General features: G+C 56.3%; 7 protein-coding genes across 7 annotated transcripts; 2 read left to right on the top strand and 5 right to left on the bottom strand.

Annotated features, from left to right (window-relative positions):
• Nucleotides 1–2,921: 2,921 nt before the first annotated feature.
• On the top strand, nt 2,922–5,768 carry PG985_012838 (glycosyltransferase; the record flags this gene model as incomplete). Its single annotated transcript, XM_066832604.1, has 4 exons — nt 2,922–3,353; nt 3,418–4,516; nt 4,571–5,523; nt 5,580–5,768. The coding sequence occupies 4 exons, from the start codon at nt 2,922–2,924 to the stop codon at nt 5,766–5,768; spliced, it is 2,673 nt and encodes an 890-aa protein (XP_066680654.1).
• A 927-nt stretch (nt 5,769–6,695) lies between these two features.
• On the bottom strand, nt 6,696–8,791 carry PG985_012837 (acetyl-CoA synthetase-like protein; the record flags this gene model as incomplete). The annotated part of the gene is made up of 2 exons (XM_066832603.1): nt 6,696–8,561; nt 8,750–8,791. The coding sequence occupies 2 exons, from the start codon at nt 8,789–8,791 to the stop codon at nt 6,696–6,698; spliced, it is 1,908 nt and encodes a 635-aa protein (XP_066680653.1).
• A 1,343-nt stretch (nt 8,792–10,134) lies between these two features.
• Nucleotides 10,135–11,334, bottom strand: PG985_012836 (Initiation-specific alpha-1-6-mannosyltransferase; the record flags this gene model as incomplete). Its single annotated transcript, XM_066832602.1, has 2 exons — nt 10,135–10,184; nt 10,266–11,334. 2 exons carry the CDS (start codon nt 11,332–11,334, stop codon nt 10,135–10,137), a joined length of 1,119 nt encoding a protein of 372 aa, XP_066680652.1.
• Nucleotides 11,335–17,144: 5,810 nt separating this feature from the next.
• On the top strand, nt 17,145–19,609 carry PG985_012835 (uncharacterized protein; the record flags this gene model as incomplete). Its single annotated transcript, XM_066832601.1, has 5 exons — nt 17,145–17,500; nt 17,575–17,940; nt 18,007–19,143; nt 19,203–19,253; nt 19,321–19,609. 5 exons carry the CDS (start codon nt 17,145–17,147, stop codon nt 19,607–19,609), a joined length of 2,199 nt encoding a protein of 732 aa, XP_066680651.1.
• A 289-nt stretch (nt 19,610–19,898) lies between these two features.
• Nucleotides 19,899–20,901, bottom strand: PG985_012834 (nicotinate-nucleotide pyrophosphorylase; the record flags this gene model as incomplete). The annotated part of the gene is made up of 2 exons (XM_066832600.1): nt 19,899–20,005; nt 20,079–20,901. 2 exons carry the CDS (start codon nt 20,899–20,901, stop codon nt 19,899–19,901), a joined length of 930 nt encoding a protein of 309 aa, XP_066680650.1.
• Nucleotides 20,902–21,621: 720 nt separating this feature from the next.
• Nucleotides 21,622–23,032, bottom strand: PG985_012833 (uncharacterized protein; the record flags this gene model as incomplete). Its single annotated transcript, XM_066832599.1, has 2 exons — nt 21,622–22,018; nt 22,152–23,032. 2 exons carry the CDS (start codon nt 23,030–23,032, stop codon nt 21,622–21,624), a joined length of 1,278 nt encoding a protein of 425 aa, XP_066680649.1.
• Nucleotides 23,033–24,868: 1,836 nt separating this feature from the next.
• PG985_012832 (uncharacterized protein) lies at nt 24,869–25,591 on the bottom strand (the record flags this gene model as incomplete). Its single annotated transcript, XM_066832598.1, has 1 exon — nt 24,869–25,591. The coding sequence occupies one exon, from the start codon at nt 25,589–25,591 to the stop codon at nt 24,869–24,871; it is 723 nt and encodes a 240-aa protein (XP_066680648.1).
• Between the last annotated feature and the right edge of the window lie 883 nt (nt 25,592–26,474).

The following is a 26,474-nucleotide window of genomic DNA, read 5'->3' as shown; positions in this document are numbered from 1 at the left end:
CGCCGGGCGGCCACCAATTTTCGAGCGCCACGTATGTCTGGTGCTTTCACGCCGGCCGCCTATATTTGCCTCTTCAGGGGAGGGCGCACGGGAGTGCCTGGCGCCGGACGTTTTGGTGGCTTCAGCTCTAGGGAATAGCCAGGTCTCCAAGGCTTGCTGAATGAATTTCTTGGAAAAATAACATAGCTACGGTCGGCACCTTACAACGACAGCGCACGATGCTAGTGAAAGTTTTCATGCTGGCTAGCAGCCTAGCTGCTTGCTTGGAAAAGGAAAGAAAAATAAGATACGAGAATCTCGGACGGTGGAGGTGCAGTCAGTCACTTCTTCTGATTCCGGACCAGACCCAGACGGGTGATCCCTGTCAGTGCAGCACGGCGCCAGTTCGCTCGCTGGCTTTGCTCTCTGCCATGGAGTGGAGAGAGGTATCGAGGTACTGGAGGTATCGACTACTTCCCATCTGGGGCCCTGGGCTAGCCGGCTCGCAGTCTCCATCAAAATGCTGACTCGCCGGATTGTCCAATCAGAAAATTGCTCTGGCCAATTTATCGCCATGATTATTTTGCACCTTTTCGGGCTGGAGTACCGGTACATGGCGCATGGACGATACTTGCCAATTAATACCCATGGGAAACTGAAAAAATAACCTGGCCAAACCAAACCACATCACACCTGCTCGATATGGCCCCGTAAGCCCTAAAGAGGCCATATTCCCGTTATCTATCTGGCCTATCTTGCTTGCTTACGCCCACTGACGATGATGATGGGGCAAATCAAGGCCCAACAGGCACACATCTCCCAGGCGACAGGATAGCAGCTTGGACTTCCATCCGTCATCCAACGACCAGTCACTCGCACTTGATCCCCTTGACACAGAGACAGGATGAAGCACTCGACTGTTCGCCCCTGGGTAGCTACTGGCCAGCAACGGGACCTGGCCCGGCAAACTCACCCGCGCCACGGCTGTGGAATACCGTGCAGTAGCCAGTAGCCACCGGGTCTAGTACCTGAGAATTACGTCTGACTAGGAAAATCCTAACATGCTGCAGTGATAATGGTAGATTTCCCAACTGAGGAAGTGGGCGGCGTGAGGTTGGGTTCTGGGTTCCTGGGTCCCTGTAGTAGAACCGAGCAAGTGGAACAGAGAGCTCACTGACAGTCTGGCCCAGAACCATACCCACCCATATGTCACCACCATCCGTGCTCTCACTCTCACACTCCTCTTGTCATGTTCCCCTGCTCGATGCGGGTAGTTTGGGCGGTACGCCTGCCTGTGTGTGTACCAATGTTGGGCTAGCCGGACCAGACTATCGGACTGCACCGTACATAGGTAGTAGTAGCTCTCTCTCTGGCAGACAGACTGGTAACCCCCCCCCCCCCCCTGCACACACCCCTGCCGGCCTGCCCCTGTCAGTTACCAGGGCACCCCTGCCGGCTCTGGCGGGTTGATCGATCCCAACGAGGAGGGCAACCAGACCAGCGAGCGACTGAGAGGACCTGCGACTCCGTGTTCACACCTTGTTGGTGTGTGGTTCGCTCGCTCGCTGCCGAATCGCCTGTCCGTCCGTTCGTTCCAGCACCAGGCGATCGCTTCAACCTACTTTCCAGCCAGGCCCTTCTCTCTAGCTAGAGGAGAAAAAAAACCCAGATAGTAGGTAGAAGCGGCGAAAAACTTCATACGCTGGAGGGGGGACGTAGATCGCAGCACGTCAGTTCCGACACGGCGACCGAACACTAGGCCCAAGCCACGCTCCAGGTACTTCATTTACACATATCGCACATCTCCTCTTTCGCTCTCGACTGCCTCTTGTCCCTTTTCCACGCGCGCCGGGTTCATCACTTTGGGTTGTCGTCCTCTTACGCCTTTGCGGACGCCTCCAGGTCCTCAACTATCGTTTCCTCCATTATCCCCCCCTGCAATACTATTGCAGCCGCAGGCAGTCCATAGTAGCTTTACCTCTCTCTCTCTCTTATCGTTAATTCGAAGAGAAGGTGTAGTAGACTGCTCACATACCACATTCGTTCGCAATAACACGCCCGCGTCTATTACTTTTCGGCAAGGACCTGGACCACCCCCCTTGTGAATCTTCTTTCGTTCTTCCTCCTCCCCCCACTCTCCCCCCAAGGAACGCCTCTCGCTCCAACGATTCCGGAAAAGAGTCCAATACGAAGCCTCCCCAAAGCCTAGCCAAGGAATAGAACCAGCCAGCTGAACGAAAGGTATGTTGGTGCAATCCCATGTCTTATCTCCTTTGTCACTTGCTTCCGGGTGTATGTGATCACGAGGACCCGAAAACCGACTTACAGAAGTCTGTTACCTGCCACCATGCCGTTCGATCCCCAATTCCTTTTGCTCTTCCCTCTCTCTTTTTCTATTTCTCATCGCCAAGCATAATCCATAATATACCCAACCACAAGGGTCCTCACGTCGTGCTATTCGCTCGCTGGCCTTCGTTCTCGTGGATCGATACTGGAGATACCTTCAAGAAGTGTATCCTCGTGTGTCTTGTCTCCATGACTGACTCGGCCAGGATATAGCTGAGCATAATCTTGGGTTTCGACTTTTGGAAACCATCCACTCGCTTCCTGTTAGTCGTCTTGTTGCTGCTGCTGCTTGCCTACCCCATCACTCACTGCCCTTCCTTGCCTGCTTGCTACCCCAAGACGTTTCTCGCCGGAGACATATTCGTTTCACAGTCATGGATCCCGAGTCTCACATCCCAATACGCCATTACTCCCTGTCAGCTAACACAGTCATATACAGTCCGATACTTCGACCGGCTTATTAGCCCCCCTTTCGACCTTGTTTGGGTAATTCATCAGGCAGTGTTGGGTTTTTATTTCACGTCACTCGCTTTTTCCAAGGAAAACCAGGACACGGACGGAGAAAGTTTGGCCCGTGAGCCAACCGGCAGGCCAAGATGGGTCTCGGAAGTTACTTCAAGGCGGAGAAGCCTGATCAAAAGCAGAAGCGGCCGGCAGTCTCGGCTGTAGCACCTCCCGCCGGCGCTGCTGCTGCTGGATCCTCATCAGGCGGCGTGCTGGAGAAGAGCCGTGCGCCCCTCGGCGCCAACGACATCGAGCTGCAGCCGCCGACGCCCAATGTGCACTCGTCGCGCAACTCGATCCGGTCGGCGCGGTCGGGCGCCAGCTCCATGTTCCTCGACGACATTAAGCACGAGGTCATGGTCAACTACCTCTACCAGCAGCAGTGCTCGCACCTCTGGGTCAGCGACGGCAGCGGCGAGGTCGAGGGCGTGCTCCTCCGCAAGTGGAAGGGCAACTACATGGCCTGCCCGCAGGAGCTCGGCAACTCGCCCTTTGCCCGGGCCTGCTCGGAACTCAACGTTCATGTAAGTTGGGTTTACGCCCCTTTCCATCTCTCTCTTTATAAAAGCTGACAAATAACTTCTTTAGTGCGCCATGACGGTCAACTCCCGAATCATCAAGACGTTCCTGTCGTGGTCGCCCGACGCCGTCGACGTGCCCCTGATGAACGGGCTGCGCATCCAAATCCTGCCGACGGTCGAGGACCTGCCGCGGGCGCGCAAGCACCAGTTCGCCGCCTTCGTGGCGTCCGAGGCGCTGCTGGTGGTCTGGGACGACGACGCGCTGCACCTGGTGCAGCGGGCCAAGGCCATCGAGTCGGAGCTGATGGAGCTGGTCTGGAAGACGGGCGAGGGCGAGGACGACGAGAAGAAGCAAGGGCCCGTCGCCGTGACCGAGTACGAGATCGACGAGGAGAGCGGCCAGATCAAGCCCGAGAAGCGGCCGGTGCACATGCTCAACACCTACCTCGTCTCCATCGTCATGTGCATCGTGACGGTCTCGCTGGGCGCCGCCTGGCGCGCCCTGGCCATCGAGGTCTCGGTCGACGGCAGCTACGTGCGGCTGGCGCTGGTGGCCCTGGCGCCGATCCAGGTCTTCTTCACCCTCTTCTTCGCGCAGGTCATCGTGGGGTGCCTGGCGCAGATCTTCGGCCCCATCCGCCAGCTCACCATCAACTCCAAGTTCTTCTCGGCGCGCCCGCCGCCGCGCCTGCACTCGGACCACCTGCCGCACCTGACGGTGCAGTGCCCCGTCTACAAGGAGGGCCTGCAGGGCGTCATCGCGCCCACCGTCAAGTCGATCAAGCAGGCCATCAGCACGTACGAGCTGCAGGGCGGGTCGGCCAACATGTTCATGAACGACGACGGCCTGCAGCTGATCCCCGAGGAGGAGCGCCGCGCCCGCATCGAGTTCTACGCCGACCACAGCATCGGCTGGGTCGCCCGGCCCAAGCACGGCGAGAACGGCTTCCTGCGCCGCGGCAAGTTCAAGAAGGCCTCCAACATGAACTTCGCCCTCATGATCTCGTGCAAGGTCGAGGAGAAGCTCGGCCGCTACCAGCGCGGCAACGACTGGACCCAGGCCGACGAGGCCCAGGCCTACGAGCAGTCCCTCAAGGAGGTCCTCGAGGAGGACGGCCGCGCCTGGGCCGATGGAAACGTCCGTGTTGGCGACTATATCCTTATCAGTAAGTGCTTAACCACTCTGTCCTTCACCAAGCCATGACTAACAACACTCGCAGTTGACTCTGACACCCGTGTGCCCGCCGACTGCCTGCTCGACGCCGTCTCCGAGATGGAGCAGTCCCCCGATGTCGGCATCATGCAGTTCTCCTCCGGCGTCATGCAGGTCGTCCACACCTACTTCGAGAACGGCATCACCTTCTTCACCAACCTCATCTACACCGCCATCCGCTACACCGTCTCCAACGGTGACGTCGCCCCCTTCGTCGGTCACAACGCCATCCTCCGCTGGAGCGCCATTCAGCAGGTCAGCTACGAGGACGAGGACGGCTACGAGAAGTTCTGGTCCGAGAGCCACGTGTCCGAGGATTTCGATATGTCGCTCCGTCTCCAGTGTGCCGGTTACATCATTCGTTTGGCTGCGTGGGCTGGTGAAGGCTTCAAGGAGGGCGTGTCCCTGACCGTGTACGACGAGCTGGCCCGCTGGGAGAAGTACGCCTACGGCTGCAACGAGCTACTTTTCCACCCGATCCGGACCTGGCTGTGGCGCGGCCCCTTCACGCCGCTGTTCCGCCGTTTCTTGTTCTCCAACATCCGCTTCACCTCCAAGATCACCGTCATCTCGTACATCGGCACCTACTACGCCATCGGCGCGGCCTGGATCCTGACGTCGGTCAACTACTTCGTCATGGGCTGGTTCAACGGCTACCTCGACAAGTACTACGTCGACTCGTGGCAGGTCTGGTTCTCCATCATCATCGTCTTCAACGGCCTCGGCAACGTCGCCCTCGCCATCATGCGCTACCGCATCGGCGAGCGCAGCCTGCTCTACGCCCTCTACGAGAACTTCAAGTGGACCATCATGCTCGCCATCTTCCTCGGTGGTCTGTCGCTGCACGTCTCCCAGGCCCTGCTGGCGCACATGTTCGAGATCGACATGACTTGGGGTGCCACGTCCAAGGAGGCCGAGTTCTCCAACTTCTTCATTGAGATTCCCAAGGTGTTGAAAAAGGTAAGCATTCATCATCTCTCTCAATGTGAATACCTGGTTACTAACGCATCCTCTAGTTCAAATTCTCGATGCTCTTCTCCATCTTCTTCATCATCGCCATGGTCATCATGGCCCAGGCGCCTTTCATCCCCTACGACTGGCGCATCACCGACTTCGTCGCCATCCTGCCCATGGCCACGGTCGCCGTGTCGCACTTGCTGCTGCCGCTGGCCCTCAACCCGGCTCTCATGACCTTCTCCTGGTAAACGGAGGTTGGTATCGTCGTCGTCAAAAATGAAGCCGAAGATGAAGATGAAAAGAAAAAAGAAGTCGGTCGTTTCCAATGGAAGAAAGTGGCCTGCAATGCGTCCATGACGAACATTATAAAAAACACTAATGTTAATCCTTGCCCTCCTCGTTCGTTTTCTTCCTTTTTAGTATCTGGCATCCCGAACGCACAACTGTTAATAGATCTGGATTTGGAGTTATACTTGTTGATGGATGATATACATATTCTTGCGGTTTTTGGTTTTCTGGGAGGGGTTTTACGACACACATCTTAGATGGGGAAAGGAAATGGAAGAACGAGGAAGAAGAAGCGAAGTCAGCTTCACTGCTGCATTTCATCATTGTTTCTTTTTGTATCTCAGCTTATCTTTGGGTTGGTGGTTGGAAAGCAAAATGATATGAGCAGCAGACATGACAAGAGACGTTTGGTATCCCTCGTTAGGCACAGTACTTTCACTTGGAACAGGGGATGAGGCAACCTCGCGAAGGATTTCGATCTGGAGGTGCGATTTCAGACACACGACCTAGTTAGCTGTGTTGGAAGAGAACAATCAAATATTTTGCACCCTGCCACACCTTACGTGCATCTATTTTCATGAATGTGACGTGAACACATGACATGTCAAGAGGGTAACTGGTGGCCTCAGCAGTTGCTTGTTTTTTTCTTCTGGTCAATATACTGCCGAGCATATGAGTAGTTCAGGAAAAACACATGACATCCCCACAGACTCGTGCGTACACATGGAAGCCGAGGGTGAAGCAGAGGCAGAGGTTGGCAACATCACTGACGCCCGAAACCAGACCGAGAACTACGTCTAAACCAGATATATATGCTCCCAGTGAACCACTATATAGCAACTCGTTCAAACGCTACGCTACGCTACATCGCCCCATGCCTCGCAATCTCACGACGATGATTCCGCCAACATGCCAACCGCCATATCCCGCAACTTATACTTCTGAATCTTCCCACTGGCCGTCTTGGGATAGTCGTCCACGAACCAGACATGACTCGGCACCAAGTGCGAACTCAGCGTCTCGCGGACCCAAGCCTTCAGATCCTCCACCTTCAAGACCTGTCCCTTGTTCGCCTCCTGCTCCTGCTCCTTACCTTCAACAGTCCACCCCGCATGCGGCACCACAAACGCCCCCACCACCTCCCCGTACCGCGCATGCGGCACCCCGACCACGCTCACGTCCCCGACCCCGGGACACTGCAACAGACAATTCTCGACCTCGAGCGGGTGAATATTCTCGCCGCCGCGGATGATCAGGTCCTTGATCCGCCCCGTGATGGCCACGTAGCCCTCGGAGTCCATGCGCGCCTCGTCCCCGCTGTACATCCAGGTCCGCCCGTCGGGCGAGTCCGCCGCCGCCACGCAGTCCTCCCGCGTCCGCGCCGCGTCGTTAAAATACCCCTGCATCACCAAATAACCACTCGCCGCCAGCTCCCCGCGCGCGCCCCGGGGGAGGACCACGGACCGGTCGGCCGGGTCGACGACTTTCACGGCCGTGTGCGGCATGGCGCGGCCGACGGTGCCGGTGCGGCGCTCGAGGGGGTCCCGCGGGCTCGTCATGAGGCTCACGGGGCTCGTCTCGGTCTGGCCGTAGCAAATCACCAAGTCTTGCAGGCCGAGCGTCGCGTACAGCCGGCGCATCAGGCTCTCGGGCACGGAGCTGCCGGCCGCGATGCCCTTGCGCAGGCCCCGGAACGGCTGCTGGGTCGGGTGCACGCGTCGGAGCTGCGCGCGCAGGGCCGGCGAGGACTCGAGCAGCTCCAGCTCGGCGACGAACATGGTGGCGACGCCGTACAGGCCCGTGGCGTCCTGCTCGGCGGCCATGAGCAGGCTGGCGGCCGGGTCGAAGGCGGGCGAGGGAAAGAGGATGGCGGCGCCCGTCGTCGCCGTCGCCATGTAGCCCAGCACGCAGCCGAAGCAGTGGAAGAGCGGCGGCGGCACCACGACGCGGTCGGCGGGCGCGAGGCCCATGCGCGCCGCGATCAGGCGCCCGTTGTTGAGGATGCAGGTGTGCGACAGCTGGGCCGCTTTGGGCAGCGAGGTGGTGCCCGACGTGAACTGGATGTTGATGGTCTCGTCGGCCGACAGGGGGCTGTCGGGGACGACGGTCTGCGATGAGGAAGAGCCCTTTGGCGACGTTGACGTGAGGAGCTCCGACAAGGGCGTGAGGGCTCGCAGTTTCTCGAGCGGGAAGTCGACCTTCGGGTGCCAAGAACGATTGTCCACAATGATGACGGACTCGAGTGTCGGGACCTGTTCGGAGGATATTCCCGCGGTGGCCATATCGGGAATAAAGGACTCAAGCAGCGGCAGATTGCTCCGCCCCCGGCACGGCTTGTAGGGCAGATCGGTCACAGCCCCGATAATGAGCGTCTTGGCGCCCAGGTGCGCCAGCGCCGCCGTGAGCTGCTGCTGGTTGAAGGAGGGGTTGAGCGGCACCAGGATGGCGCCCAGCTTGAAGACGGCGTACGTCAGGGCCGCGTTCTCCATGACGTTTCCCAGGCTGACGGCGACGCGGTCTCCCTTCCGGACGCCGGTGGACCGTAGCGCGTGCGCGAGCCGGTTGGACAGGACGTCCAGCCCTTCGTAGGTGAGGATCTCGGTGTGCGGTGGCGCCTCGAACCCGTTGGAGTTCTGGGAGCACGCCAGGAGGTCTGCCGTTGTGGGCGCCCGGCACATGACGGCCGGGCGGTCGCCATGCTGAGAGACGATGCCGGCGAAGTGCTCTGATATGGTGTCGTAGGATAGCGGGGGCTATTGATGTGTTAGCAGCAGTTTCTTGCGTACGACGCTGGCACGAGGTGAGCGAAGGGAATATTGTAGAGTTGATGTTTCACGAAGTATCCTCGTTCCCGAGGCAGGCAAACTCAGATGGACCTCTGTATTGCCACAATCTCGAAACGAGCTGTAGAACCATTCGGGGTGGACAAACGGCGGCTTACCTCGGTAAGTCCTTCAGAGTAACTCAAGCTCCCACCCGACATCGTCCTCCTCTGGAGGCCATAGCATCGAGACGGAAGGCCCCTTAGCATATACTGCGCCAATCGCAACGTATATCTCGAGCGGAGAGCCATTGTCGCCTCGTTCCTCCAAATCCACCCGCCGGCCAATAACCTCTTTGGTGATATTCCCGTGTCAAAAGGGAAGGGCAAAATCAGTAGTATTCTCGTCAATTCAGGTAAAACAACACCCCTCTTGATCGCAACGCCCGGTCAGGTTTTTAAGACACGGGATCCCAGGTCACACGCGCACACGAACTGTCCGCTACGGACGGCTCCATGCGGGGTTGGACGTGCCCCAAGCAAGTCCACTCTGCTGCCGCTTCTATCAAGTAATGGGGTGACCTGCTACGTAATGCTGCAGCCGGGGATCTCATCCACTTCCACCTATTGCGGTATTATACTGCGATAAGGGATAAAATTCGAATGTATGTCGAGGCATCTGAATTGTTAGACTCGCAGTCCCAGAAACCCCATCGAACCCCAACTCGGAGCAAACATCTTTATGTTATGTTTGCTCTGCAATCTGTCTTGGAGATCTCAGAGGAGTGTGGGGTAAAAGCGCGGGCGGCCGGATCTTGGCTCTAGGCGCGATTGAAGTCTGGGGTTTTGCGGAGAAAGCGCCCGCCCCCCTTCCAACATTCCATCTGTTCCTCTACCCCTTACTTTGCCCAGTTCATACAGTTGCGGTGATATATGCCGAAGCTTTCTGTTCATCAGTATAGTAGCGAGACTTCTTACACGGCGTACATTGGCCGCATAAGCCCAAACCTTCACGACCACGACTGTAATGTTGCTGAAGCCAAAGAGCCCATAAGGCGTAGTAAAAATGCTATTCAGGCAGCCTTCAAGTTAGGGCGTGTATAACGCTTACCCTGGCGTTATTACAAGTGGTATGCTGTTTGTCCTCCAATCTCGCTCTCTCTCTCTCTCTCTCTAAAGCCAACATCTATGTACCCCTTTTCCCCCTCCTGAACGACAGTGCCTTTCCCTCCTGCGGTTGTTGCCTGACGATGCCATGCTAGTAACGCCATGCTCTATGCACTTATAACGAGTATATACAGGTAGGTGATAGTAGTGTGGTTGTGTGTGTGTGTGTTTGGTGTTCTCGGCCGTCTTTTCCGTCCCACTTCCCCTTTCCTTTGTTGTGAATTGGTGATGCCGTTTCTTCGTACACACATGAACCGCGCCAGGCGCCCCTTATAGTCTAGATTATACCCCAAAAGACATGAAAAAAGTAAAAAAGCCCTACAAATATAATACAACGAAGTTTTGCGGCTTTAAGGAGTTGAAAAGGTTTAGGTGCTCCAAGGTGCCATGATGAGTTTCTAAGTCATCTGCTCGCCAATGTGGCGCTCGCTCTCGGGTTTCCAGGTGCCTGAGTATCATATCGAGTTAGTATCACGTACAACAGCAAACTTCTGAGATTAGAGCATGATAGTTGCTGCGGCAAACTCACCTTCAAAATCGTGCTTAACGAAGGCCATGGGGTCGTCGGGCTCCTTGGCGCCCATCTGCTGCACGCCGGGCGAGAAGCTGGTGATGGGCAGCACCACCACATCGCCCACCTTCTTGGGGCTCTCTATGCCTGTGAAGTTCTGGAAGGTGATGTTGCCGGTGCTGCTGCTCATGTCGAAGTAGCGGCCGTCGTTGAGGTAGTCGAAGATGGTGTCGGTCCAGATGGCCGGGCCCGTGAACTCGACGACGCTCTGGTCCTTGGAGATGAAGGGCCCGCCCAGCTTGGCCCGCCGCAGCGTCTCCTTGGTGATGCGCGTCACGATGTCGCGCAGGACGGGGTGGCCCGCCTTGGCCTGGATGGTCCACTGGCAGAACTGGATGCGGCGGCTGTACCATTCCTTCCAGTCGGCGCGGTCCGGGTCCGCCTCGATGCCCACGACCAGGCCGATGCTCTCCTTGGGCACGTGGTCGGGGATCCACTGCAGCGCGCTCTTGAGGGCGAAGGTGTCGATGTCCGAGTAGATGCCGCCGCGGGCCAGCAGGATCAGGTACCGGAAGAAGTCGGCTTTCAGGACGGGCTGCGGCAGCGCGTGGTACGCCTCGAGCACCTCGGGCACCGCCGCGTACAGCACCCGCAGCAGGTGCACCGCCACCTGGTCGGTGATGACCTCGTGCACGAAGCCCGGGTGCTGCTGGCTCCAGCTGGCCTCCTGCTCCCGGAACGCAAACTCCTCGTCCGCCGGCGTGTACCGCCACGTCTGCCAGATGTAGGCCGGGAACTTGGTCTCGACGTCGTAGGGGTACTGGTAGGCGAGCTTGTCGTACAGCGACATCTTGGACGTGTCGATCATGGGCTTCTGCGCGACATGCTTGTCGGGACCCGGCGCGCCGGCGACGACGGATTCGCCTTTGGCGTGCGACGATGCGCCCTTCTCGGCGTCGGCGGGTCGGTTCTTGGGGAGGTCGGGTACCGAGTCGTCGTCCGCGGTGGTGCCGTGGGAGCGTCGGAGGAGGAAGAAGGCGGTAAGAAGGAAGGCGGCGAAAATGAGGGCGCGTTTAAAGGACAACATGGTCGGCGGTCGGTGGTTGGTCGAGGAAAAAAAGAGCCTTCCCCTGCTTGGGATTGGGCAACAACAGCACCTCGACGGCACGGCGCAGGACGGCTTGGTCGGAGATCAATTGGAGGGCGTAATGCGATCGAGGAAGAGAAGGACTGGTAGGATCGTCGCGAAGGTAATAGGCAGGCAGCCGGCCTTATTATGGAGATACAAAGTACAGGTAAGGTGTGAGGACGACACGACAACGAAGTCAAGCAACGCAAGCAGTGCCGATCTGCAGCGGATTGGGCGAAATGGATACGTAGCACTGCTTTTTTTGCTGCTGATGTGTGTGATGGTGCTCCAAGTCGGTCAGAGGAAACGAAAGGGTGTACACAACCAAACCAAACCTCCACCCAGCTAGCACCCTAGGTTGAACGATAGTAAGAAAGCGGGAGATGAGGAAAAAATACAGTAGGTAGCGGCGGGATGCAAGAGAGGTATCTCCATTAGGTCGCACGCAGCGTTCTGGGTCGGTCCGGTCGGTCTCAAAGGGTTAAGAAGAAGAAAAAGAAGAAACGAATCAATTGGTACCAGGGTTCACGATCGTAACGAACCTATCCGTCCATCGATTCTTTTTTTAAAGTGCCAAACCTTCCCCTTTCCTCAGGTATATTTTCTTTAGTCAGAACAGGTCATCGCGGATTGATTGGAGGGACCCTGAACGCTGCCGGGCGAACTATGCGAAGACCTTGGCCCAGCTTGGCTGTGTTTCTTCAAGCTTCAGGGCCGCAGGTCCCCCCACTCTTTTCGACCCTAGGCCCGCGAACCCCCAAGCTTCCGGTTACAGCGACATGCGCAATTGCGTAAACCAAACACCGGTTCCCCCAAATGCCTAGTCAGTCACTTTATCGTCGATTACACATCAGTTTGTGTGATGGTCAAGTTGTTCGATTCATCGTCCGCTTCTTGTCGTATATTTCGTCAGGTGTTTCAACTGATGGAGCCAGTTTAGCCCACGTGCCTTTTCATAGGTGCATAAATCAATTCTGCCGGCCGCTCTTTAATAACATTACGCTGCAGGTAGGAAGGACCCCACCTTGAAATTACCTCAGCTACAGAGATGTCAACCCCTGCCATGGCGGATGTCAGCCAAAATATGAGTCTTCGTATACTTATTTTAAAATTCTAGCCTCGAATCTTTTCAGCTCTTATACCCGCGCGAGCCGACTCAGAGTCTTACGCGCCTATAACCATGAGCTGCTGACCGTTGGCACCGTAATATGTCAGCTGGTCTCTTCGTCTGCTGCATCAGCAATACGAAAAACCACCGTCATGTTTTCTTATACCAGGGCTTCGCAGGTGGCCGACACGAGGTCCATGCTACCATATTAATGTCATCAGACAGATGAGCAACACCACTAGACCTCTCTCTAATTGGATGGTGACTCGAGAATGCTCGTAACTACTCTACCTTCATCTAGCTAGCTTGAAGTCAGCTATTGTGGATTGACATCTCATCTGTTCACTCAATATCTCCAATGTTCTTTTCTTCGGACATCGAGCTGGAAACTGCCGTCTGATTTCCTTAGAATGATATCGATGTTGGTGTAGCCGTATCCGCGACTCTCGTTAGAAATACTGATGATCTTCTCGCCAAATTCATATGGAGGTGACTAATTCCACGCATACCTTCATCCTGCTGCCAAGTTTCGCTACGAGCAGAGTAGTAATCGAGACGTATGTTTCTAGTACGAATATGGGAAGGAGTAAAGATGATAAGATAAGTGCGGGATGTATGATTTCAAGCGAGCACATGATAGAAAATGCTCCGTTTTCACTTACTCTCAAGGTTGGGGAAGTAAGGGGTAACACTCTTGGTAGGCTGTTGGATGCCACCACGTTCAACTTCCATCTAACATATACGGCAGATGAAATTAACTTCTATCTACCGCTAATCGGTCTGATCGCGGTTTGAATAAGTAGTCGGAAAAGTTCTTTATACATGCTTGCGCTTCAGATTGCCTGACCCGAGAGAGCTCATTCTTCAGTCGTCAGGTTACGCTGTGCATCAGTGTTCCTGGCTTGCTGAACAATTTCCGCCATACGGAATGGCATTCTGTCATGTACTTACATACTTCGGAGAACCTTGGGCCCGCGAAGGCAGACACCAACAAAAACCTAGGAGTGCGGAATCGCACATCTCCATCCGTACTGGCCGGCCCCCTTGAGCACATGCCACGACGACCTAACATCATCACCTTCGTTGAAAAGCTACTTGGTCATCCAACGAAGGTCCTCCAAAAGGATTAACATAGCTCTTGATTCGTTGTACGATGTCTTACAACGGGGGAGCCGTCGTGATGTACCATTATCTAGAGAGAACCGAAGGTGGTTTGCTCGCCACGTAAAGTAGGCATGCTACTGCATCAACACGGTCAGATCCAACGCCGTCAAGAATTCCAAGTCACTATATGCTAATCGATATACAGGGAAGTGGCCATATGTCGTGCCAGATTGAAGGATGTCTGGATGTTGGCTGGTTGCTTCCTGCGAATCCGTTCCTCATGACGCGCCCACCAACATCGCGGACCAAACTGCGACTTTCTGCCGCATGCGGCTTCGAACAGGCAATTGCTTCATCTCAGCTATCAAGAAACGCGACACAAACCCCAATATCTGCCATGCAATAGCTCCGCATTCTCACTCTTTCCCCCGGTAGTTAGATTCCTCGTCCTCGAGTCGAGCCTGCCAACACCAGTCCTGATACCGAAAACGGAGGATGCTTCTCACTGCATGGAAAGCCTTTGGGGATATAAAGGGTCATGTTTTGGAGGCAATTCTGGTTTCGAGGCAGCAAGCCAAGCCATACATGTTCCATGAACGCACGAATCCGACCGATTCCATATATCTACCTGCGCATCAGAGGAAAGAATTCAAACCACAATGGCTCCCGTGAGTGCTTTCGTTCCATGTTCTGTCGTCTGCGAACGCCAATTCCGGTCAGCGCAGTGTTACTGACTATTTGCCCAGAAGATGAAATGCGGCTGTGAAGCGCACGATTGCCCGAACAAAGAAGAAGACGAAAGTTTAGGACGGAACAGATATGGTGAATATGAGGGCGGCAGAACGGTGTTTATGTGCCATGACTGCTTTGCCAACCGAGAGGCAGATAGGAGGGACAATGGGAGATGTTACGAATCTTGGGTGAACAACGGGTATGCCCAAAGATTGACAAAAGCCAAGCTGAAGAAAACCTCCTGAGGGGAGGAACTCAATACGGCTGCGGCAACAGAAGAGTGACGAAGGCATCAAGGAGGAAAAAACACACGACCGCGACATGCGTCCTTGCCGGTCACGTCCCAACTACCTGAGTTCACCCAACCGACAGCTATGTTTAGCGCTTCGAAAGGAGAGAGAGAGAGGGAGAGTTTATTTCCTAGAACAATGGCTTTTTGGAGAGCCTGTCCACTCTTTGATTACTTCAGCTGAAGATGGTCCGTCATCGATTGTTCGTTTTTGCTTTTAGCTCCTAATACAACCAACTATGCCCGGCACCACATTATTGATGCATTCGCATGACTGCGTGATCGAAGCTTGAATGTTGCTAGATGCTGATCAGCCGTCGAAATGTATTTTGACCACTGCCAAAGGAGGGCTATGTTCATCGAAAACCTCATGTACTGTGGGTGCACTTCCACTCCGTGCCCGGTTATTCCAACGCAGCATTTGGCTACCGCTCACTAACAGTATCGGTGGCTCATAGCGTGCTATCGAATTTTTTGATTGATAAAAGATATGTTCGACGATGCGCTTTTGACGTTGGATTAAGGGGTAGTGGCGTGTGTCTGTTGCCAACCAGAGCAATGGAGTAAGAGACGGTACTCATTCTACCCACAGGCCAAGCCACTGTAGGGGCCACCTGAAAACCAATGCCTCCTTTCTCCCCACGGCATTGAAACAAAATCCACTGAACCAATCGCGTCAACATATTCTTACTGTTCACCTGATGATCCTGCGCGCCGATGTTGCCGAAAGCCGTCAATCGCATTTGTCCGTCTCGCTCCTTCTTCGAGCCTTGAGGCTGAGCCAACCCCCATCATTGCCCACTTTTCCTCCAGTCTTCTTACTCCAGCGCGATAACGGCCAGGTTGCATGCCGAATTGATCTGTCTCGGATCTCTCCAGCTGGCAGCTGTCTCACTGCGGGCTACATATCCCTGCCGCCCGGGACCCGAGAGTTGCGGACGGCTGGGCTCGGCAGTTCGTCTGTGCTAAATTTGTCTCTTACTCGTCCCAAGTTCCCGTCTCTAGTTCATGCATACAGCACTTCAGCTGAACTCTGACCCGTACCGAGGTTCCCTCGCGGCACATTTGGTTGTCAATGGGGCGCCAGGCGCATCCCAGACTGACTAGTCAATGTCTTTCGATAGCGAACAGGGTGTGCCTTGGATTGATTGCTGTTGATAGGTACTTATGGTGGTAATGCCGAGGCAGCAGAGGGAGGTGGGTCCTTTCTCGTGGTCAACCCGGGTTCGGCGAACGGCCTGACTGTCGAGTGACCTGAGGTGGTGTGTCTCCGACCGCAGGTCCCGTATTCTTGACCGAGTACGACCACATTGGCCACCGATTGTCGCTCCAGGCTTATGGCTGTAATTGGTATCATCTCGTTTTTCTCACGCACGCACACCCTGTTTCCAATTGATGCTTTGGATCAGATGATGCACTTTCTTGGAGCCTTCGTCCACAGGCTGAAGCCCCTATCGGTAGATTCACATGTATGTCTGTAGCTAACTGCGTCCGTATGCTGCCCATGCCAAGTCCAAGGAGCAGTATGTAATCAAACTGCAACTACTACGGCAACGCGGGAGCAGAAACGAAGGGGAAATGGCCATTCAGAGATAGCGCTTGCTTACGGCTGCAAGACTACGTAGGTAGCGGAACCATGTTGCGGGTGCTGTACCCGAGAAAGACCAAACCAAACTTTCCGGTATTACGGTTTCTCAACTCAACATCGAAACCAAGGCAACTATTAGCATTGGGTTGATGGACCTGATACTAGTGGAGGGGTAACGGCCGACCCCAGGTGCTCGTGGGACACCGGGACCTACGGACCCACGACGGGATCTGTCGTTCAAAGTCCGAAAATGGGCAATGCCATGTAAGAGGTGCAGCTGATGATAAATAAGATCGGCTGGAGCTGCCACAACCAGCAAAGCCCCACCGCCATGCGAGCTGGCCAAGATAATGGTGCATGTAAAGGCTGTTCAGTAGGCTAACATGAACATTGAATATGAAGTAATAATATCGATTGGGTGGTTGTTTAACCCACCAAGATAACCTCCATTCGCATCACGCCCGAGCCTCCCCCGCATTTGATAGCGCACACCCTCACACCCCAGTGGACTCCCCCACCCCACCACTAACAAAGACACTACCAACTATCCCCTCGGTACTCGACCTGCTCTATGAGGCGAGGGGCTCTCCGCCAACCACTTCATAAGGTTATATGAGACTTGCTTTTGCTATCTTTTTAGCGGATCGACTCCCATCCAACAGATATACCTGCATGCCGGCTTATCGCGGGGATCTGGTACCTTGATTCTCGCCTCCGAAGTCGCGGCGATCGGTCTTCCCATCAGTCAGCCGTGAATACTTGAAGCTCTAGATCACCCCGCATATGTAGTAACTCCAGACCCGAAGCTGAACTCCCATCAGAACTCCCATCACTACCTTTTCCTGGCTACTAGTACTCCCCAACGTACCTGACTTGCAACCGCCCGTATCCCCTCGTACGAGTCAGTCTCCACCAAACATTGCAGATTGGTCTGTCAGGAACTTGCGATGGCTTCAACTTCGTCGTCAGCGCGGCCACATCCGCTGCAGAGACTGAACGACGAGGAAATTCTCAAAGCCAAGAACATCCTCGCCAAGAGCCATGAATCAGGGGAGAGCCTGCTGTTCAGATTCACCTACCTCGAGGAGCCTAAGCGTGAGGATCTGGTCAAGTATTTGGCTGCCGAGCATCAGGCTGGCAACACTGATACTCTGCCAAACCTGCCCCGTACGGTCAAATTCGTCTACGATGTGATCAAGAGCCCCGGCGAGCATATCCTCGCAGATGCCGTAGTCGACATTGATTCAGGAGAGGTCGTCAACAAGCAGACGCATCCCACAGAAAGCCAAGCCGGTTACGCCCCGTAAGTTGTTTCTACCTACTGTTCAATGGTGATACGTTCCCCTGTGACCAAAACGCTTACATGTTATATCTCAGCTTCGAGTTTGCTCAGTTCCAAGAAACATGTGCCAACTCGGACATGTTCAAAGAAGCTCTCAAGGAGTTCGAGTTGCCCGAAAACTTCACCATCACTATTGACCCCTGGCCGTATGGCGGGCTGGACCCGGACGAGTCTATCCCCCGCTACATGCAGGGCCTGGTCTTTGCGCGCGATGCGTCCAAGGACAACCTCGACGCCAACCACTACGCCTATCCCATTCCCCTCATCCCGGTTATGGATTTCAACAAGAAGGAGCTGGTCCGTATTGACCGCCTGGCCACCGGCGGCAAGGGCGATCCCCTGGAGCCCGCGGCGGCTTCCGACACGCCCAAGAAGCTGTTCGCCAACGCCAAGTCGGCCGAGTACGTCCCCGAGCTGCTCGGGGACCGCCCCTGCGGACCGACATGAAGCCCATCAACATCACGCAGCCCGACGGCGCCTCCTTCACCGTCGAGGACGCGTCGCTCGTCTCCTGGCAGAAGTGGCGCTTCCGCGTCGGCTTCTCCCCCGCGCGAGGGCGCCGTGCTGCACGACGTCTGCTACGACAACCGGCCCGTCTTCTACCGCATGTCCTTCTCGGAGATGACGGTCCCCTACGGCGACCCCCGGCCCCCCTTCCACCGCAAGCAGGCCTTCGACTTTGGCGACGGCGGCGCGGGCCGCAGCGCCAACAACCTGGGCCTCGGCTGCGACTGCCTGGGCGCGATCCACTACTTCGACGCCTGGGACACGGACCCGGAGGGGCAGCCGACGCTGTCGAAAAACGTCGTGTGCCTGCACGAGCAGGACGCCGGCATAGGCTGGAAGCACACCAACTTCCGCACGGGCCGGGCCGTGGTGACGCGGCTGCGCGAGCTCGTGGTGCAGTTCATCATCACGCTGGCCAACTACGAGTACATCTTCGCCTACAAGCTGGACACGGCGGGCAACATCACGCTCGAGACGCGCGCCACGGGCATCGTCAGCGTCGTCGCCATCGACGAGGGCAAGACGAGCGGGTACGGCAACCTCGTGGCGCCGGGCGTGCTGGCCCAGAACCACCAGCACATCTTTGCGGCCCGCCTGGACCCGGCCGTGGACTCGTACGCCGCGGGCGAGACGGCCGTCGTGCTCGAGGAGAGTCACCCGCTGCCCGCCATCGACCCGCTGACGAACCCCCACGGCAACGGCTACGAGGTGCGGCGCACCCCGCTCGACAAAGCCGCCTACGCCGACGCGGAGCCGAAACTGAACCGGGTGGTGCGGCTCGAGAACCGCACCCACAAAAACGTCATCAGCGGTAAAAACGTGGGCTACAAGTTCGCGCCCAGCACGACGCAGCTGCTGCTCGCGCACCCGGACAGCACGCAGGCGAAGCGCGCGCCCTTCGCGCAGCACCACCTCTGGGTCACGGGCCACCGCGACGGCGAGCTCTGGGCCGCCGGCGAGTTCACCAACCAGTCCCGCGGCGAGGTAGGCGGGGTCAAGGCCATGGTCGAGCGCGGCGACTGGTTTGCCCGGGGCGGGGAGGCGAGCAATGGCAGTGCAGATGGGGGAGAGGGGCGGCTCAGCACGCCGGTGGTTTGGTATGTCGAAGTCCATGTAGTCTTCCCACTTGTTACTATGCTAACGTTCATTCTGCTAGGTCTGTTTTCGGATTGACCCACAACCCCAGGGTCGAGGACTGGCCGGTCATGTAAGTCATTCACCAATTCTTGATACATACCCAGTTGGAATCGAACTGTGTGCTAATCCATCAACAGGCCCGTCGAGGTTCACCAAGTCCACATCCGGCCGGCCGACTTCTTCACCAGCAACCCGGCCCTGGACGTTCCCTCGACGAAGAACGAGACCAGCGTCCTGGTGTCCGGCTCGTCGTCCTGCTGCGATGCCAAGGACAAGAAGGCGACCGCCCAGCAGGAGGACCCCGTCTCGCACATGCAGGGCTCGGGGCCCGACGTGAAGCCCAAGGACGTCGGTAGCGGGGGCAAGGAGAAGGACAAGAAGAGGTTTAGTTCGCTCTTGAGCGGGGTGTTTGGGAAGAAGGATTAGACATGTTTTGGATAAGAGGAGGGTTATCTATTTCTCTAATGAGTCATCCGTGATGATGATCCCGGTATGGAGTACATGGTCTCTATTGCCATAAATCCCTTTGACAAGGAGCCGACCCACCATAATAGCAACATCTACGAGTCACTTTTTGTCAATAAACGGAATCATCCAAGTATGTACAGTTAAGGGGCTGGCTGGTACATACCCCGTACAAACCCCATGACTTTAGATGTACACCAAGCAAACAGATTTACGTTGCTTCTCTCGACCAAATTATAGATCAAGAACATCATACAACCGTCTCCGCATTCCTCGTCTGACCCTGCTCAATCTTGAGTGAAAAGTCGACGTGCGACGTGCCCTGGTGGATGGAACTTGTCGAGATGATGTCGATATCTGTCGGGACACAGGTTAGTATAAGAATACCGAAGTGGTGACACAGCGCCGCTCCCCCTAGAGGCAAACTCACCATTGCAGACATAAGCCGAAATATTATCCTCGCGCAACCCCCCGCTGACCTCGAGCAAAAAGTGCTTTTGGCCCCGCCACCGCTCCCGCAAGCTGCGCGCCGCGACCTTGACCCCCTCCCCCGTAAAGTTGTCGAGCATGACGACGTCGGCCCCCGCCCCGATGGCCTCGTCGGCCTCGGCCTCGTCCCGCACCTCGACCTCGATCTTGAGCGCGAACCCGCCGACGGACCGCGCCGCCGCCACCGCTTCGGATATGCTGCCCCGGCTCCAGACGTGGTTGTCCTTCAGCATGATCATGGCGCTCAGGTCCATCCGGTGCGCGTCCGCCCCGCCCACCAGCATCCCGTACTTCTCCACGAGCCGGAACCCGGGCGTCGTCTTGCGCGTCCCCGCCAGGATGCCCTTATAGCCCGCCTCGCGGCATAGCGTCACCATCTTGCGGCTCTGGGTCGCGATGCCGGAGCACCTTGCCAGCAGGTTGAGGCCGACGCGCTCGGCCAGCAGGAGCCCGCGCGCGGGGCCGGTGACGGTCGCCACCTTGGTCTTGGCGTTGTCGTCGTCGGAGACCTCGTCGCCCTCGGCCAGGTGCCACTCGACGGCGCAGCCGCACTGCGCGAAGATCTCGTCGAAGAAGGGAACGCCGGCCAGGACGCCGCGGCTCTTGCCCCAGAGCGTCGCGGTGCGGGGGTGCTCGCCGACGACGAAGCCGGCGTAGTCGAAGGAGGGGGTGTCTTCGGCGAGCCAGGCGGTGATCTGGGCCTTCCAGCTCGGGGGGAGGAGGTGGGCGAGCGAACCGCGCTGCGAGGGGATGGTGTCGGTCATGGTGGGGTCGTCGGTCGTACGGAGGTTGCGTCGGTTAGCTTGATTTTGTCGGGGGTATAGGCTTTCGGGGTGCGTGTCGCTCGATTGCGTTGTTCTTCAGGTGTCGGGCTCTTCAAAATTAGGGGAGGTCAAGGGATAATAGTCGCCTCGGTTGGGGGATGCGAGAAATAAGTGAAACGATACAGGGCGAGCTATCTCCAAAGGCCACCCCGCTAAGTCCGGCGTTTTTAGTCGAGTGGGTTCGACAACTATAAGCCGCAAGAACTGTATCAAGATTCGTAAGAACCAGGACAAACTAGAATCAGTTCGATTCTTTCTTCTTCCATTGTATCGTATATTATTAGTAACTTGAGAGAAAACATTGGTTTTGGCCATGCATATTACATCGTACGGTGGATTTTGTTGGAGGAGCGTGAGTCCTTGTTGCGACACAACCGTGGATGGTGGGGTACGGGCGGGCGGCAGAGAACGCGGGGTAGCAAGCATCTCGTCACCACTAACCCACTGAAGCTGGAGCTACAGCACCTCAAAAACAGGGGTAGCTCCAGCTGCATAAAAGTGGTATTTACTTCTTTATGAACACCATCATGGACAGGAACGACAGGCGGCAAAGAACACTAATACCTGAAGCATTCGACCTTTGAGCGAAATAAAGTCCATTGCGGTGTGTTGGTCTATCTAAGTAACCAGGCGAGAACCAGCCACCCCATCATACCCCGTCTAGTAGCCCAGCTCCACCCGCGACACATCCTCCTCGAAGTGCCTATCGCGGCTCCGACGGGTATACCACAGATACCAAGGAATCACCCAAGTTCTGAGCCTGTGCCCGAGCCAGCCCGACTCGGCCACCGAGCCGACGACGGCGCGGGATTCGTCGAACGCGGCTGCGATGCGCGGCTTGCGCAGCCGCTCGTACGCCTCAAACGCCTCCTTGGGGTGGCCGCCCGGCATCCCCCTTTCCATCCACCGCGTCAGGCACCGCGAGAAGATGACCGTGTCCTCGAAGACGATGCCCGTGCTCTCGCCCTGCGGCGGCATGGCGTGCGCGGCGTCGCCGAGGAGCATGCAGCGGTTGGTCGACCAACGGCCGTCTTTGGAGAGGGTGAAGACGGGCCACCTGTTGGTTCGGGGTGTTAGTGTATGTTGCGTTTTTTCCGTATGATGGAGTGCGTGCTTTATAATACTTAGGGGCATGGGCAAGTTGGCAAGGCAGAAGGTAGGGAATGATTCCCCCAAGATGCTTAACTTACATGTAGAAATCCTCCGCCATCTCAATAAGCGGCCGCACGCAAGCAATCTTCGCATCCCCAAACCGCCTTAGGATATCCGCCCGCGTCCCCTCGGCGTCGGCGCCCACCTGCCTCCACCCGTCGCGCCCGGCCCCGATGTCGGGCACCGCCATGAGCGCCCCGACGTAGACCGACTCCATGCTGCTGTCGTGGTAGCTCGTCAGCATGATCCCCCGCCGCGAGAAGTTGAGCGCGGTGCACTTGAAGTGCACCTCGAAATCTTTGGGCACTTTCGCGAAGCCGAACGCGTTGCAGACGCCCGTGTACGTCTCCCGCCGCGCCGGGTCGACGTGCCGCAGGCGCGCGACCGAGTGGATGCCGTCGCAGCCCATCAGGATGTCGGCGGTGCAGGTCGCGCCGTCCTCGAACGCGAGGGTGACGTCGTCGTCGGTCTCGCGGATGTCGACGGTGCGCTTGCCGCAGGTCAGCGTGATGTTTTCCTTTTGCTCGAGGACCGCCAGCACGGCCTTGAGGCAGTCGCCGCGCGTGATGCGCAGGGCCTTGAAGGGCGGGTCGCCGATGCCCTTGCCCTCGGGTCCCGCGAAGTCGGACGCGGCCAGCTTGGTGGAGTGGATGTCGAACACTTCCAGCTCGTCGATGTCTTTGCCGTAGTCCCGCTCGCGGATGACGTCGAAGACGCCCAGGTGGTCGAGCATGCGCAGCGCGTTCGGGGTGAGGTTGACCGCCCCGCCTATGGTGGCAGGCACCGGTCGGATCTCGAAGATCTGGATTTGGGGAACGGCATCTTGGGGCGCGAACTTGGTCAAGGCCAGGGCCGTTGTCAGGCCTGCGATGCCGCCTCCCAAGATGATAATTTTCAGTGGTTTCTTGTTGGTTGCCATTTTTTGTTCGTGTTGTTTTGGTGAAGAGCTTGCGATGGGCTTTGGGTCGAGCCAAGACTTATATCAATTGGTAGACCGTGGAATGCAGTCAGTTCAGATGGTAGGTAAACTGACGTTTTCCAGATCCGGCCGTCTGGATGATGCTATCTCGGTTATCTCGGTCCCTTGTCCGTGAGCGGTTTCACAACTGCTGTCACGATCGGACGCTGTATGACAGGACGAGGTCGCACAATAACGGTGGGTGGCAGTGGCGGCCAAAATGGGTACTATAGCTGCGGTCTGGGCATGCGGGAATCTTGAAGCTGCATTGAAGGCATGTCGCACGGCTTCTTAAACCCACTGACGGGCCATCCGCCATAACGACAAACAGCACCGGTCCCGAAGAGCGGTGCCCACTTCGGCCGTACACCGAATGGGGATCAATATGCTGGCGGAGTGGTGGGTCATCTGTAGTAAGGATCAAGTTGTAGAATAGCATGAAACAGCAACACGTGGAAGGGGAAAGTTTGTCACCGTGGGACGATGCATAGGACAAGGAGAGGCCAAGTCATATCACTCCCTGTGCCACCGACGTCGTGCACCGCGCGTTCGGATTCGCAACTAGGTAGGTGTTTCGCACCTCTCCTCTTATCTCCGCCCACGGGATCTCGCCTACGTTTCTTGAACCAGCACATCTTGGTCGCTGATACCTGCCATGCCAAATGACAGGTCGCGCGACGCTTATTAGCAACTCGGCAACGGCCGGGATAATGCACCATCCCACGTGGACCTAGCCTAAAGCGCTGGACCTTGGCCCTGTGCCCGCGTTTGTGGTCTGACATCTCGGTCCCGAGAGCCTCTCGGGAGGGCGGGGGCAAAGGCAAACAAGCAACCAACATGCAGCACCATGAATCTTACAAGATCTGAGTTGCAAGTTGCTGCTCTGGCACTCCCGAAATGTTGTAGTCTCCAGATTAGAAATGCTTAGCAGCATTTTCTCAAATGCTTAGCAGCATCAGTGCTAGTGCCTACGGGATTTGAAGGTCATCTACGGCAACATACTGCATCACCTAGCATGCGGCTCGGCTTCAGTAAACCCTCAAACCACGATAACGATGTTGAGTATGCTCGCTTGAATAACACATACCAATCTTTACGAACATAATAGCCCACTCGTTTATTTTGATCTGATCTGATCTGCTTGAGCCTACGTAATCAATCGGAGATATAGTCTGCACGATATCAGGACCGGATCACTTGTCAGACAAGCCCCGAACGCCAAGGCCGTGACGCCCTCGTCAGTGGCTTGCAGATACGCTGCAACGGGACGTTCCCAAGTTCATGCATTCGTGTATTAGCTATGTGATTCGATCTAGCTTGATCAGCCACCATCGCTGCCACGTTTTCTCTCATCGAAGAAGCAAAAAAGAACGGCTGTAGCAAAACAACGTGGCTGTGGTATAGCAACTACTGAATATCATAATACATTCGGTTACCCTCTTTCATTTTCCTTTGGGGCATGATGTATACGCTGAGGTGGAAAGGGTACGCGCGTTTTGGGGCTCCGGAAGTTGCATTATGTCGCTGTGAATGGGACCTAGAGTGAGGAGGATGCCGATAGCTCCCCTGTTTCTTCAGATGTTGTCTAGTAACAACCCGTGTGGAGATACACAGGATCAAGCAAGGGTGGCTGGCGGTTTACCGCCTTGCAGTGAAAAGCAGGCCTCGTAGTATGATGCCATGTCAAATACGCTTGGGGCACAGTAGCCAAAACTAGATGACTTTTCGTCGGGGAAACGCGGCGGGAATGCCTCCAAGTATTCGCCGAAGGCCTCTTAACCAAGCGCACACGTGCCACTACGTCCCGGCTTGCTGTCTCAGTTTGTCGTCGATAAACTCCAGCAATGCCGCGATATCCTTAGCATCGCCCCCTTCGGCGAGTCTGCCGCGCCAGTGTGTACGCGTGAAACGCTCCCACAGCGGCGGCTTCCACGTGTCACGCGTATAGGGGTCTCTTTCCGGGTCCGGGTAGACAGGCGTCAAGGGCGTGAGGAGGTTGCCTGCAGCCCCGTAGACGGGCACCGGCCAATAGAATTCCCGGGTCCCCAGGAAGCCGACGCGACCTCCGTCGCGCCGCAGCAGGTAGGCCGCCGTGGCCCATTGTTCGTGGTCGAGGGCCACCATGAGCCCGGACTTGGCGAGGCGGAGACAGCCGGACAGCCCTCCTCCCGGGGGCTCGTTGAGCTGTTTCATGCGGGTTTCAACTTCACGGCGGGCCCTGAGTTGGTACTTCTTGAGCATGTCGCCCTCGAGCGTGAAGAGGGCCGACGCGGGCGTACCGAGAGAGGCGGCACTGATCTTGGTTAGATCGCCCGTCCTGAGGAGCTTGTACAGGTAGCGGTTGTTGCCGTGCTTGTCTGGCACCTTCTCCAGGTCCTTCTCGAGGAAGAGGTACAGTTTGTGGCAGGTCAGCATGAGCTTAAATTGGTCGGCGCAGTCGAGGTAGTCGGTGATCACGAGCAGAAGCTCGTCTGGCAGGACGCCCAAACGGCCGAGTTGGTTTCTCTGGGTGACCGCCATCATTGGGGTGTTGCCCTCAGCTGCAGGGCCGGGTGCTGGAGAAGGTTCGAGCAAGCCCCGGCAAAGTCTTTTGGCGGATTGAACGTGAGGCGAATGTCGATACTATCGGAGAATGCGAGAAGGGCGTTTAGTCATCTTATTTTGATGTTTCGTTGCGATGTTGGTACTGATTCAATTTGCAGAATGAAAGGTCTCCGTCGGGTTCCACGATATCAATGATGTTGCGATGCTTGGTTCACCCAAAGTGTTTGTTGAGGCGTCCAGAACCACGTCCAAATCAAACTTGTCAAAGTCGCCTTTGTTTATGGGACCCAACGTTAGAAAGTTCGGGTCATTCGGCCAGAGATTTGTGACGTTGAGACCCGATGGGTAAACGGCGACTGGCGCCTTCCTCTTGGTCCTTTCTTGTTTTCGAGTCGTAGTTGCGGGTTGCTTGTACGACGTCCGAGAAAGTGGCGGCCAGGTAGCAGTTTTCTGATGTGCAGTTTCCTTCTCTTGCTGATTGCGACTAATCAATGCTTATGGAGATTTACCATCTAGGAGTAATTGCTACCGTAGGTACTTACATTGCCTGGTGGCAGCACAGTACATTCCATCAGATGGCCTGACCTGACAGGCGTAGCTACCCTTGGCACAGCTTCCTGAGATCTGAAAAAACATTGGAGCAATTGCGAGTACCAGGCATCGGATACATCTGATAAGAATGGATCAGTCATCGTCCGCATCAACAAATGGAGGACAACGGCGACTCACTACCTCTGACCGCCGTGCTCAATCTCAGCACTGCAGCACCCTCCAGCTAGAAAGCAGTCTTCAAATCTCGAGCCTTTGTATTTGCAACTCTGCACGTTGCCCTGAGAGCCGTCGGTTGAGCTGTCGGTGA

This window comes from Apiospora marii, assembly GCF_038362585.1.
Source record: "Apiospora marii strain CBS 49790 chromosome Unknown utg000009l_segment0_segment0, whole genome shotgun sequence".
NCBI classification, from domain to species: Eukaryota; Fungi; Ascomycota; class Sordariomycetes; order Amphisphaeriales; family Apiosporaceae; genus Apiospora; species Apiospora marii.
This window is presented reverse-complemented; position numbering and strand designations above follow the sequence as displayed.